Source organism: Morone saxatilis, unplaced genomic scaffold (genome assembly GCF_004916995.1).
Source record: "Morone saxatilis isolate NCDOM2014 unplaced genomic scaffold, NCSU_SB_2.0 Contig7, whole genome shotgun sequence".
Classification (NCBI taxonomy): Eukaryota; Metazoa; Chordata; class Actinopteri; family Moronidae; genus Morone; species Morone saxatilis.
In genome coordinates this window covers 21,597,916-21,611,581 of record NW_023340246.1, presented here as the reverse complement: position 1 = coordinate 21,611,581, position 13,666 = coordinate 21,597,916, and the positions used below count along the sequence as shown (strand labels likewise).

General features: G+C 41.9%; 1 protein-coding gene across 4 annotated transcripts in view; it reads right to left on the bottom strand.

Moving 5' to 3' along the window:
* Positions 1-1,405: 1,405 nt before the first annotated feature.
* The window catches only part of col12a1b (collagen, type XII, alpha 1b), a 136,562-nt gene continuing 124,301 nt past the window's right edge, over positions 1,406-13,666 (bottom strand). For 3 of the 4 annotated variants that reach the window (XM_035678794.1, XM_035678793.1, XM_035678795.1), the window contains 9 exons: positions 11,941-11,994; positions 11,792-11,845; positions 11,443-11,514; positions 11,300-11,335; positions 9,723-9,789; positions 9,403-9,588; positions 7,958-8,026; positions 5,652-5,822; positions 1,406-2,358 (listed from right to left, as the gene is read on the bottom strand). In XM_035678794.1, coding sequence (XP_035534687.1) covers positions 2,237-2,358; positions 5,652-5,822; positions 7,958-8,026; positions 9,403-9,588; positions 9,723-9,789; positions 11,300-11,335; positions 11,443-11,514; positions 11,792-11,845; positions 11,941-11,994 — 831 coding nt within the window. In that variant the 3' untranslated portion in view covers positions 1,406-2,236. Of the gene's footprint in view, positions 4,538-5,651; positions 5,823-7,957; positions 8,027-9,402; positions 9,589-9,722; positions 9,790-11,299; positions 11,336-11,442; positions 11,515-11,791; positions 11,846-11,940; positions 11,995-13,666 lie in introns of all 4 variants that reach the window. The other variant, XM_035678796.1, reaches the window with a different exon arrangement.

Genomic DNA, 13,666 nt, shown 5'->3' with positions numbered 1-13,666 from the left:
TGTAGTCAAGTGATGTTACCCTATTCTCCCCCAAAGTGCCCCTCTAGTTCACCAAACTCTTATTATGGCCAAATAATGAATGTCTCTCTAAATGTTCTTTATAGTTAGGCTAGTTAGTGTAAGTGCCACTCTAGTCCATATGTGCTTCTAGTTAGCCCGTCTAGTCCCCCTAGGGCTTAACAGTAGTTAGGTTCCCTGTATTCAGTCAAAGTGCTTCCTAAATTAAGCTGAAGTCAGTTCAGGTGCCCCTCTGGTTGATCCGAGTGCTTCTTTAGTTTGGCCGAATGCCTGTCTGATTGATGCCCTTAATTGGTGTGCCTCGTCTAATCTTTTTTGAATGATACCCAGTCCTAGTCTAGTCTAGTGTCGCTAGTCATCTGGACTGCCCTTCTAGTTAGAAATGCCCTTAAGTCCCTTATGTCGGTCCAAGTACTCCCAGAGTGTGGCGTAGATACTCGTCTAGTCTAATCCCTGTGCCCCCAAAGTCGACCTCTAGTCAGCTCAACTGCCCCCAAATTCCACACTACCCTGTCCATCTCCAGGTGTAGTTGATCAAAGTGTTCAGTCCATGTGTCCCAGCTGCCCTTGTAGATATCCAATGTGACCCCTCTACAAAACGTCTATACTGTTACGGCACAGAACGAATTGCGTCGATACTACAAGTATTGTTATTGAGTGACGTGCTTCCTCCTTTGGAGTGAGTAATTGTACCGTATAATGTATAATGTATTCTCTTTTTGTATTATTGTTCAGCAACAGAACAATAACCAGTCCTGTTCTCAATGTGGTCCGAGTTGTGCTATATATGTGCCCTGAGTGCCCTTTTATTACCTTTGCCAAGGAGGTCACGTTTCTGCTGCCGTTTGTCTGCAGGATTACAGAACCCATTACATTTTTCACTTTCATCAACATTGTAAGATGAATCAGTTGTAACACAGACGGAGTGGTTGTGCTTACAGATAACAGCAGACTGGACTACTGGACTGGATGGAGGTCTGCAAGTTTCCTTGGGGGTTTGGCTCAAGAACCCTTTTTCTACGTGCCGCTAAAGTGCCATTCAGGTCAGTCCAAGTGGCCCACTAGTTAACAGCTCTGGTGTAACCTGTACTAGAGAGGCCCCTGCTTTTTTTTACCCCCGTCCCTTACAGCAGTGGTTCTCAAATGTTGTGGTGTCAAGGATCTGAGATGTAGTCTCACAGATTGGCAGATTATTAACAGTGAATACTATGAAACAGAACAGTAATTCTTATTTATTCTCTCATTGGGCCAACTTTAGTCAATAAAATAATAGTGATTTACTCCCCATTTTTCAGGGAACCCCCTGACCCCAGGTTGAGAACCACTGCCTTACAGAGACTAACCAAAGAGAAGTGATCCAGTGAGACTCACAAAAACCACACAGGTGTAAATTTTCAGTAGTTTTATTGAAAAATGCCTCTTCTGTTTTCAGAAATAAATAAGAAAATAAGGCTGTGGAATTCACAATCTGCAGTTCAAACATGAAGCAGCAATACCATTTCCATAGTCTTGCACGCAGGTTTCGACTGCATTCGATACTGAGAAAAATGACAGGAATGACAACAACTATATTCTGGTTAAAACAAAATTGAAATGTAACAAAAAAACATTACTAAATATACACCACAGACATGCAATTCCACGTTTGTTAAAATTAGCTGTGACGGAATAAAGGAAAACTGATAAATATTAAGTCTAGAGATACAAAATGAAAGCTGTGTTTAACTGCCATAATGAAACTGAACCTCCTTAGAAGACAACACTGAATGAAGGATTATATTGAACATACTGGATGAACTGTGACAGATCTGATGTCCCGACACTGTGAACAAACATTTTCTTTCTTTCTCTTTAGCTTTGTTATAATGAGTGCACTGTTCAACACTGCTAGTTAATACAAACTTGATGCAAATATGTTACAAGCAAAAGACACAAGTGGAAAAAGAAAGCTCACAGGTTTGTTTTTTTTTCATGGATTCTTAACACTTTTTTTCTTCCATTTTTTTAATCATTCGCCCACAACCTCCCTCCCTCCCTCCATCCTCACCCTTCACCTGCCACAAAAATGAATATTCACATACGTTTTAAGGCATTTAAAGGTATTTTCCAATAAATTCGAGGTGTCAAACCCCGTTTTGTTTGTGTATAATGTGCATAAATTCAACAACAAACACAGGTTGAACAAGGAAATCAAAAAACAAAAAGAACATGACTGGTCTTATGATGTTGGCCTATTGGACGCCTTTCTTGATAGTGATCTCTTTCGACGCTGGTTTTGCAACACATCATCCTCCTCGGGGACTGGGACTACTCGGGTGTCGGGTTCAGGTGGGTATTGGCCTGCTCGGAGATAGCGTTTGGGCCAGTTGAGCATAATTTGACAAATGGTCTCAGTTTGTGTCAGCATGCACAAAAAGAACGAGTTCAAATGTTTTTCTGTCTGACTGCTGGCTAAAGCACTGATGGTTAGTTATCAGCAGGGGCGTGTCCACAGCGTTCCCGGGGATGTTTGACACAGCAGGTGTTATCCCCCTCCCTGCTGGAGCTACCGACAGCCCAAGATAAGCTTGGCTAAATTAGCCTGTTTCAAAATCATTGGATCATGGACCTTTTGGAGTCAACTTTCCCTTTTCTTGTGCTTAGATAGCCTATGCTATTGATATGCAAAACTCTAGTTAACTAATCAACATCAATCCTTACCTAACTAATTACTAAAACTAAACAGAAGCTAACGATTAATATAGATTAGCTAGTTAACTAACATTAGCTAACTTCCGATGTAACTATATACTGTTTATGCCGCATTTATCTTTTAACCATCTTCACAATGTGGTTGTCCATCACAAAGTGTATCTAAGTAGTTTCTCAACTGTTATTGGAGCACAGAGCAAAAAGGGGCGGGACTTAGGCAGAGTCAATTAACAGATGTTTGTTAATTTATCGTAAGAATAATTAGATATATCACAATAATCTGCTGTCTAAACTTGTAAGATGGTATCGCTTAAATTAATGATGTGATTTGTCTTTAAATTTACCAACATAACAGGTCTGGACCTCCAATATTAGACTGTAAAATAAAGTGTGAATGATCCGTGAGATCATTTATATTCCATATATGACGTAGCAGATTTTACCTCATTGTCAGGTTGTGAAAATACGGCTGACACAATGATACAATTATTCATGACTTCAGTTACTGTCAAATATTGAAAGCTAATTACATTTAATTAGAGATTAATGGAAAGAAGTGAATGCTCACTTTTGTATAAATGATCTTTGAGTTATACAATATAATCAAAATATTGTACATCTTCCTGTCATCTTCCTCAGGATCAAACCTCTCTCTCTCTAAGAGTTTTGCTAAACTATGAGATATAATGGAGCAGTTATCGGTGCAAAAGGCTGATATGAAAGTTTTACAGTACAAATAAGCATAAGATTCTGTCAGGATACTGTTTTTTTTTATAATTATTGATGAACTATCTCTTAACTTGCACTTGATGATTGGCCATCCAATCAGCCAATCAACTGTCAGGTGCAGTGGGTGGACACGCCCCTGGTGACCATCTCAGTGCGTTTCCCTTTGGTTGATGTTAGAAGTTGAGGTGTTAGTCCAGTTTTAGTCACTCAACAGTTCTGAACGCTGCCACAGAATAAAACATTTCTACATAAAGATCTTCTACCACCAGCCCAGAGAGGGAGGGGTTGCATTGTTAGTATTTGATCACATACAGATACAGTACAGCCGGTTCTGGGGGACAAAACTAAAACAGGAAGAAACTGATTCTGTGTTTGTACATGAAGTGGCAGATCTGAACCTCCGGGGTCACATGTGCAGGAGGGATTCAGTTTGGCCCTGAGCGGTTTGAAACAGCTACAAACACATGGGCAGGAAAATAAAAATAATTTCATAAAAAATAAAAAAAAAGAGGCGTTTTTGTTGGCATTCAGCAAGCAGCAGGTTGTTGTTTGCAAGGCACAAGCTTTAAAACTACAGATGTTAATTACTAAATTTAGTGGACTGGATTCAGACATCATTTACAGGCACAAATTAGTTTATTTACACATGTCACCTCGAGAGAAACGCTGCTAACAGAGTTGTTGCTGCTGTAGGTGCTGGCGATGCTCGTTTCTCTGTTACAAAATCCACCTTTGTTAGTATTTGTTTGTTGTTGTTGTTGTTGTTGTTGTTTGGTGCATGCTCCTCCACTGAACATTTCTTTGTTTGGTCTTTGGCTTCAAGATGCAAAACAGGCCACTAAACAGGTGGGTGCCATCACCGCTGCTGCTGGTGGGTTTGTTCTACTGGCTGTGAGTCGTTGTTAGTACTGGTTTCCCTCTTTGTTGTTGTGTTGTTTTTCAGCAAAGTTTGTTAATGGTTTCCTTTGGCGGTTATCCCTTAAACAGCTCTAGAGTGTGTGAGCAAGTGTTTCAGTTACAGGACTTTTGGGTTGTTTTTTTTTTTTCAGGAAGTCAGTGAAAGCAGCACAGGCGGCATAGAAAGTCTACTATGGTGAACCTGGAACAGGCCAAAGAGGATGGAAGGTGTCAGTCAGGTCAAAGCAGGAGACAGCGAATAAACAACTTCTAGCTTTCTCTAAAGATTAGTGACTACAAGTTTCTGTAGACTCCACGCATGCATTAACCCTATTTAGAAAGACAGACCAACATTTTGGGAAAATCCTTGTTTGCTGTCCGATGCCCCTAAACGCTGTGTGACTTTGGGTTAGACCAGAGGGACGCTGATGGCTGTGAGAGAAACGTGGTGAAATCTTTGGTCTTAGATCTGGTCTGTGTCAGAGAACTTTATTTAGTATTTGTAACCTTTCAGCTAACACAGTTAATTTTGTTCAGACTTTGCAGATCAAACCTCCGTTTCATCACACTTTCCTCAAACATCTTCTCCACTCTGATGGTTGTTAGCCGCTTGTATCCGACTCAACAGTCAACTCATGGAAGCTTCCTCCTTCCCCGAAGTCTTACAGCAGCACAGTCAACATTCTTGTTTTGAGCCAACTAAACTATTCTTCTTTTGTCCTGGTAGCATCATAACGGCGCTTGCTAACACTGCTAACATTAGCAAATGAGGTGTTGCATAACTCGTACTGCACTTACTACGTACTTTTTTTTAACACACCAATTTTATGACTTGCTGCTATTCGGTCGCTTACGTTAGATGAGTGATGTGTGACTGAAAGCATTAAACTATTCTATAGTTAGAGCTAATAGGTAATAGATAAACTGTTTAAGAACTTGGAATTGTCCAAATCCTAAATTCAATCAAGAATAAACACTCTACAGACACATTCAGCTGACTGTTGAATGAATTAGTTGCTAGCTTTTTAGTTATTAAGAAAGCTTTAAAGTTGTTTGAAGATGTACTTTTTCTCTTTTGATGGAGCTAGGCTAGCAGTTTCCCCCTGCTTGCAGTCTTTGTGCTAAGCTAGGCTAAATTCTCATTTGACTCTGAGGGAGACAGAAAATAAGTGTATTTCTCAAAACGTTGGAGTGTCTTTACAGCATTATGAAATACCCAGCAGCTGACCATTAGCAACGTTTAGCAGCTAAAAGACGTTATTCTACTCATTGCATAACACCGGGCTAACGTGCCCCGTGCACTTCCTGATACGTACCTCCGTATCCCTGCCCGTTGTAAGGAATACCGACGCACTGAGAAGAGTCACAGTATCCAGGAGGTCCGGGGGGCCCGCGGACTCCGGCGTATCCTGGACGTCCGGGGGGGCCACGAGGTCCAGCTGAGCCTGGAGGGCCTGTAGATCCTGTCCTGCTTTCTCCTTGTGGACCTGGTGGACAAACACAGACTCATTCAGATCACAGAGACCCACTGGAGGAAATAAAGCAGAGCAAAAGCTGCAGTTCCTCTAACAGCCACTAGAGGCTGGCTCCAGCAGTGAGTCAGTCAGTAGACAATAGCCTAAAGGGTGAGCTTCCCATGAGAGAGAGAATTCTGTCCTTTTGGTATCATGGGAAAGTATGTGTGCGATGTAGCTCTAGTAAAGTTGTTTAAATCCAAACACAGCAATCACTCAATACAGAATACAGAGTCGTACTCATTATCGGATAACTTCAATAAGTTAAAGAAACAGATGAAATGATCCATTATGAAGCACATAGTTTGCTGCTGACTAAGACTCTTCTCAGCAGTTTATTTGACTATTAAGCGACAGCTCTAATCTTTAACTGCAGTATTGCTGGATTTGAAGCTCACCTCATTAAGATGGATGAGGTTGTGTCAGGTTTGTGAAGCTTTAATGAGATGATTTGCTTTTAAAAAATGATTCTCAGAAACACTGAGGCCCTCCTTCATGTGTTTATGATCATTCCAACAATAGAAATCAGTTTACAGCTCTTGTTATTTCTGATTAATTTACACATAAATTCAACTTTTATTATATTCTTGTAAAAAGTAAAAACCGCAGGAGGTGTTTTGTGATGTCTAAAACCAAACAGATAGTTGTGGCTCAGTGTCAACATGCTCAAACTCTAGCTGGAAACAGCTAGAGTTTTTTAACCGTTGCAACTGCTGCTGACAGTCTTGGGTACAACATTTGGAACGAAGAAATAAAAGAAACTAAAGTATGAGAGGAAAAAAATGGATCCGCTGATCCTTTTTCCCCCTCTGCGTTATGTCTAGACATGGACAAAGCCGGCTTGGAAAGTTTCCCTGATGGTCTGTCTCCTCCTCGCCGTCCTCAGCATGTGTTGTGAATGAACCTCCTCCACCATGACTCACTGCTGTCCACTTCCTCCTTTTCGGAGAGCATTGCCTCTCTCCCTTTTCTCTCTCCCTCTCTCTCCCCCTCTCCTGCTCCCAGTTTCCACAACTTGACCCTGTTTGCTTTGTTTTTTCCTTCTTCCGTCTGACGGGCCGGATTGGGGTCTGAATGCCGGATTACAGCGGGACTGGATGGAGGTGTGATTAGTGGAGCTGCTCGAAAGCTCCGGGCGGGATGACATCATGATTCTGTGGTTGTTGTTTGAGCTGAGTTTTTGCAGGACGAGCTGCAGACATTTGTAAAAATGACGTCCTAAAAGTTTGTTCTGAGGACGTTGGTTCACAATGGGTCAGTTTAGCTTTAAAAGGGCTGTTCCCAAAGACTACTGGCTTCATCTGAAGACTACCGGTCGACCGAACTTTGATGATATTAATTTAATGATTATAATCTGTATATTTTAACAGCGGCCTGTTAAATGCTAACAGAAATAGCGGTAAGGATTCTATTGTATTTACTTCAACACAGTGTAAAATCAGCCAGTCTCATTGTTCAAACATGGAAGAAGCAACTTCACTTGAATGAACTAACTCGCTACAAACCGCCATGTCTGCTGGGTCCCCCGCTGCTACACTAGTAGTGTTTAAACTGCCCCAGTCCTTCAAGTCCAGGCAGTGTTGGAGCAATCCTCTGATACTTTCATCCCAGTGACAAGGCGCAGCTTCCATTTGTTTTTGTTTTTCTGGGACTATCCGACTAATGAGAAGTTTGTCGACTAACAGTTTATTTGACTATTGAGCGACAGCCCTTCTTTAATCTTTAATTCCAATTTTGCTGTATTGATCTTTAATCAAAGACGAGATATTAAAGTAGTTTGTGCAGTTTTTTGTTGTGTTAGCAGCAGTGACGTCTAGCTATGGAACAGTTGGTAAAAGAGAGGAACTTGAATTCAGAAGGTAAGTGGTTGTATCTCTCTGAGACCAGCTTAACTGCCTCGTTAACTCATCGATGGACCAATCGTCCGACCCGAGCTCCCAAACAGACACATTTTTATAAGAAACAACCAAATTTACACAATGACTGAAAGTTATTTCTCCGTCCACCGTCAGCAGTAGAAGCTTTTTCCTTTTTCATGAGTGAAATCAAACATTACATCAGCTTCTGCTCCAGGCTGATTGATCTGATTAATGGAGAGTCAGACATACCGGCGGGCCCTCTCGGTCCTTTCTGTCCGATTCCTGGCACTCCTCTTTCTCCTTTCTCTCCCGGAGGACCTGAAGAAAACACAGGATCAGACTGAGGAGCTGAAGGGTCACAATAATCTTGACTGACTGAATGAAAGTGCTCTGGTAGAGCTGATACACATTGAGTTTATCAGTGAATAAATTAGCCAACATCTCCTCACTGAGGCAGTCAGCAGTTTATTTCATTTTTTAAACCAAAGGAAGCAGTTTAAAGTTTCATAATGAGCTGTCTGTCAGTACAAAGAGAGTATTCTGTCCTGTTCGATAAAAGATGAGTACAGTTACGTCTTCCATTATTTCTGGCTGTGTGAACATGATGGATCTGAAATGTTACACTGAGAATGAAGATAAAGTTCATTTATAAACATTAAAATATTTCATATTTGGTGTCAGATCCTTTACAGCCCTGCAGCCAGATTCACTTCCTGCTTGTATTGTGTCATAACTCTGATGTCAAACAGGTAAAACACATCATCAGTTAGGTTGAGGTCATGTGACTGAACACTGTTCGGCCCTGTGGTTCCTCTCACTGTATGTTTGGAATCATTTCCCTTCCGAATTGTTATAAAATCTGAGGATCGTGTATTAAAACGGCTACAAGTCAAACAGCCGCCGCCCAGCACGAATATAAACCTCCTAAAATTAAAGCTGAGAGTCACTTTAACCTCAGCCAGAACAATAAAAACACGTCTCTGTCCTCATTCTGTCCTCAGCCTGCAGCCGTCGTCCTGTAAACACAGTAACTGATCTCTAGTGGAAGAAGTGATATGAAGTATGACAACCCTCAGCTTCTCTCCCTGACTCAGTGCTGTTGCATAAGAGCTCCTACTTCTAATAATCCTCCTCTGCTCTGATGGACCTCATGTGTCTTCACTGCATTACACACAGCCCAACCATCGCTTCGCTTTTAAGAGACAGAAAGTGTGTCTGCGCTGGGCATCGGGCACAATGTCAGTAACAAACATCAAAGATATGTTAGATGTCTATGTTAGACGGATGTAAAAAAGTTCATTTCACTCAAAAAATGGTTGAAACGGACTTAACTGAAAAGAAAACTGACTCAATGAATGTTTCTGCAACTTAAAACTAACTCAGTGTCACCTAAAATTACAAAGTAAAAGCTGCTTAATCAAGAATATTTCACTTTAAAAAGAGTCTTGCTCCTATCCACTAAAATGACGGTTTGTCGGATTCCATGTGAACGCAGTGAGATGCTTTAGTGATCCAGAGAGGAGGCAGGAGTGAAAATCTGAGACTGCTCCAGGAGGTTTACTAATGAAGCCTCGTTAGCATCTTGTGATGGTTTTGTGCTTTTTAAATAAAGCTGCTGCAGAGTAAATAATCACTGCTGCCATTTTACGCTTCCACTGTATTGGTTTAACTCCTCATGGGGAGGTGCTTCCTACCTCTCTCTCCTTGCTGGCCGGGTGGACCTTGACTTCCGGGGAATCCATTCCTTCCTGCGGCACCCGGCTCTCCGCGGGGTCCCTGCCTGCCGGTAGATCCGGGAGGCCCCGGAGGTCCCGGGCTGTTGCTACGGTACATGCCGTTGGGGATCTGGTTCAGTAGCGTGTTGACACGAGTCATTTGTGCTGCGGTGGCAGAGGAAGAGGAGGAGGAGGAGGAAGAGAGGGGACAGAACAATGAGCGGAGGACTGACTGCGGCTGCTCAACGGTGCCAGAAACATTTCCAAACACAGTTCAAGGGAAAACATTCACTACTTACCGTTTACTAGAGACTCACAAACTTGTCTGGCAATAGATCGCATCATGTTCTGAGGAGCAAAGTCGCCCTGTGGACAGAGACGAAGGATTTAACACCGGTTTATTTTATGGTTTTACAATCAGTTGTTGCAGTGTGATGTTGAGCTTCACTGTGCAGAAGGATATTTGTGTAATAAGACTGTACAACTCCTCCACGTCCTTGGCTGGATCAGGGTGATCAGAGTCAGTTAGTTAAATCACACTGAACTGCTCTGGACTCTGTCAATGTCTATTTCTTTTTGTTTTATTTATTCTCTTCTATAATTGTCTCCTTACTTTTGCTGTGGTTGCAGATGTCTGATCCAAGTCACTCAATATGGAGTATCTGCCGATACTGATCCGATTAGTATTTTACGTAATGCAGTGCTCACTTCCAGCACATCAAACTTACTAAAATCAATCCAGTGTACATGTTAAATTAAACAGCTCTGCATTACATTAAAAACAAAATACCTTCATGGAAGTTGTTCCTTAATGAGTTTTTAATACTAATAATCTTTTGGTAAGGTAAAGGCTGCACAAAAGCAACAAACACTGGAGAGAGAAACTCCCTCCACACAGCAACAAGAGTTACCTGGATGAACTGTCTGTATCTGCTGACTGTTTATTTCCATCGTCTTTAGCACGGATTACATTAATTCGTTACTTATTGGCTTTCTATTCGCAGGGCTTTTGTTAGGCTTGCAGTGGCGTGTTGAGTGTGGCTGTGTTGGCTCTCTACCGCTGTCTGTCTCTCCTCCAATCAGAGGCAGCCCCACCCACGGTGAAACCACAGCTCTCACGCAGAGAGCTCAGATTGGAGAGAACTGACGATGGCTGCACTGTGCACGAAAGCTTCATGAGTAACAGCTCAGATCGAGTCAATAAAGCTCAATGTGACCGATACTGATCAGTTAAAAAATGCCTTGATCAGCATCAGTAATATAATATAATATAACTCTGAAGGTTAGTGGCTCAAGAAAAAGCTAACTTCCCTTTATCGTGGTTTTTACTGATGTTTCGTTCCCTTTGATTACTTCTGCTGTGTTTTTCTATCATTTATATTTCCTGATTGCTTTCTGTATTGATCCATCTTTGGTCACACAGTATGTTGTTGTATCTCCTTAAATACAATTGTGAACTGCATTTCCCATGTGCACTAGCGTAAAAAAGCCCATGTGTGCTCTTTCAGAATCTCTGAGGTTTCTCCCTGATGAAGTCTAAAGACTGAAACCTTTTATTAAATAATTCTTACGACTTGATGTTTTTGGCAGCATTGTGCTGTGAGCGCAGTGGTCCTCTCAAACACAAAGTTCACTGAGAAAAATGTCTTAAATTAAGTTGAAACAATCTGCCAATTGTTTCTAGAAAATTCCTGAAACTCAGGAACCAGTAGTGGGAACGACTGAACAACACCTCGTCTTATTTTGTGATATTAACATCCTATATGGCTTGTTGTAGCATCTTTTTCAAGTAAATCATCTCAAACATGAAACATGTTTGGAGTCAAACATGGCGTTTTTGAGCTTCTAAGTTGTTAAAAAACCTTCAGGTACTCACTCTCTCTCCCTTGTCTCCCTTTGGACCGACAGCACCCTGAAAGCAGAAAGTCAGAACCGTTCAATCATCAGAAAACCATCTAAACAATTTTAAACTCTGCTGGCCGGTTCCTACACAGCGGCCATCACAGCAAGAACACTTACAGGAGTCCCAGAGTCTCCGGGGTTTCCTGGTTTTCCTGCAGCACCTGGTATTCCAGGAGATCCTGGAGGTCCCTGGGAGGAAACAGAAAATCAAAGCTTAACCATAAAACCATTCTTCTCTTTAAAATCCCCAAATGAATCATAAAAAAGGATGAAAAAACGTTGTTGGATCCCTTTTGGTGATCAGAAAATGTACATCCTGCTGGAGGAAATCAATGTTTCCTCTGAGAACTGTTTGTCCTTGAGCAAGGCACTTAAATGCCTAATTGCTTCATCTGGGTTCATACACAGGCAGCAGCTCTCAGGTGAACACGTGTCAAAGCTCCCAACAAACCATTAAAACTCTTACCATGGGTCCTGCGGGGCCTCTGGGTCCGGTCGATCCTTCCTTGCCTGGAGGGCCCTGGAAACACAAGAGGAAGACTTGGGCTGATACGGTTCATGTTTAAAGAATTCGGAGAACATGGTTGCCATTAAAAGCAGCACGGGTGCACTCACCCTCACTCCAGCTGCTCCGATTGGGCCGACGGGACCAGGAGGACCAGATGAACCCTGCAAACACACAACAAAACAAACATTTCAGCACTTTTTCCTGCATTAACTATAAAGGTCACCTTTGCTCCGGCCGTTCATACCGGGTTGTTTCAGCACCGGAATCCTGTCTCTCCAACAGTAAATCTCTTCCTTTTTTTTGCACTCATTTGCTCAGAAAGTCTACTCACTACTTTTACTGCCAATCCTCCCTGGTCTTTGATGCCTCGGCATAACGTTTACAGGGAACATAATATATTCCAGATCTGTTTTATTGGCTATTATAAACCAGGACCCGCGTGGTCTGCAACTCATTAAATGCATGTTGCTATAGCATCTGCTCCAACATGGTCACCTGCTGCTGGCCCGCTCCATCAGCACCGTCCACGTGGAGGTAGGCGCAGTGCGTTTGTTTGAACACACAGCGGATTGATCACTGACAGCTTCGTCACACTACAGGACTTTATGTCTTTATATAATCGGAGTCTAGAATTGTGGTTTTCATACTACATGCAGATCAGCAACAGGGGGGTCACACACTACAAGATCTTTTACAACCAGTCTGACTGGTCCCAGGACTACGTTTAATCAAGCAGATTATGTTTAATCAAATAGTAGTTTAAAAACACGCTCACAAAGGGAAACTATTTACAGCCATTACAAAGTAGTAGTTACTGACGCTGGCTATTCTCATCAGCAAGCGTCAGTAATCAATATACACATTATTAAAGCATTAATCAAACTAATAACCTACAGCAGTCAACATCAGACAAACTTATCATACTTAGCAGTTATCTAGTGGTTCTGTAATGGAGACAAAACTTTAAAAATGATACATATTAGCAGTTTGAATTAAACTAAAAGCTAAATATAAAGTGTATTTTGTACAAACATATGTTTTTTTGTCTTCTTGAACTCACTCAGCCTCCACTGTAGCTGTGGCTCTTTCTGTCAGTAAAATAAGAGCTGGTTGGTCGATCAGATACACGCCGAATTGAACACAGACTCACAGCACCATTAATTTGTTAATTTTAAAGTCGGTTAGTGTGAACTTGGCATTACTCATGAGTCTGTATGGAGGGAGGACGCTCCGATGAAGGCTAAAATCTGATAATTGAGATGTTTGAACCCTGTTCACGTGTTCTGTTCCAACAATCAATGTCCGGTTGGGTGGGACAGGCTGTTCAACAAGTGGTAAACCCAACCAAAGTGGAATTATTTTATCAACACCCTGCTCAACCAAGAAAACTGATCTCTCCCCCGCCATGCGAGGGAGGAAGAAGGTTGACTCTGCATTAACAGACACCACTCAAAGAGGTCAGAGGAGGGTGGGAGACTCTGCAGCTATAAACACATTTAATGGAGCCTGACGGACTTCCACAAAGGATCACTGAAGGCCTGAAGCAGCAGAGGATACTGAAGGGTTTTCAGTTCCTCAAGCATTTAGAGAGCATTTACCCTCTTAACCTTTAACCTTAAACTGTACTCGAGGAGACCAGACTCACCAAATCACTGTTGAGTTTTTTTATTAAAAGGTTATATATGGGATTATATATGGGATTTAAAACATTAATATAGCAGCAAACAACACAGACAGAGGGAGTGAGTAACATGGTTTCTCACTCCCTCTGCCTGTGTTGTATCGCAGCCTTTCTGTGGTTTTTTTCCAAAGCCGGTCTGCTCCGACTGAAAC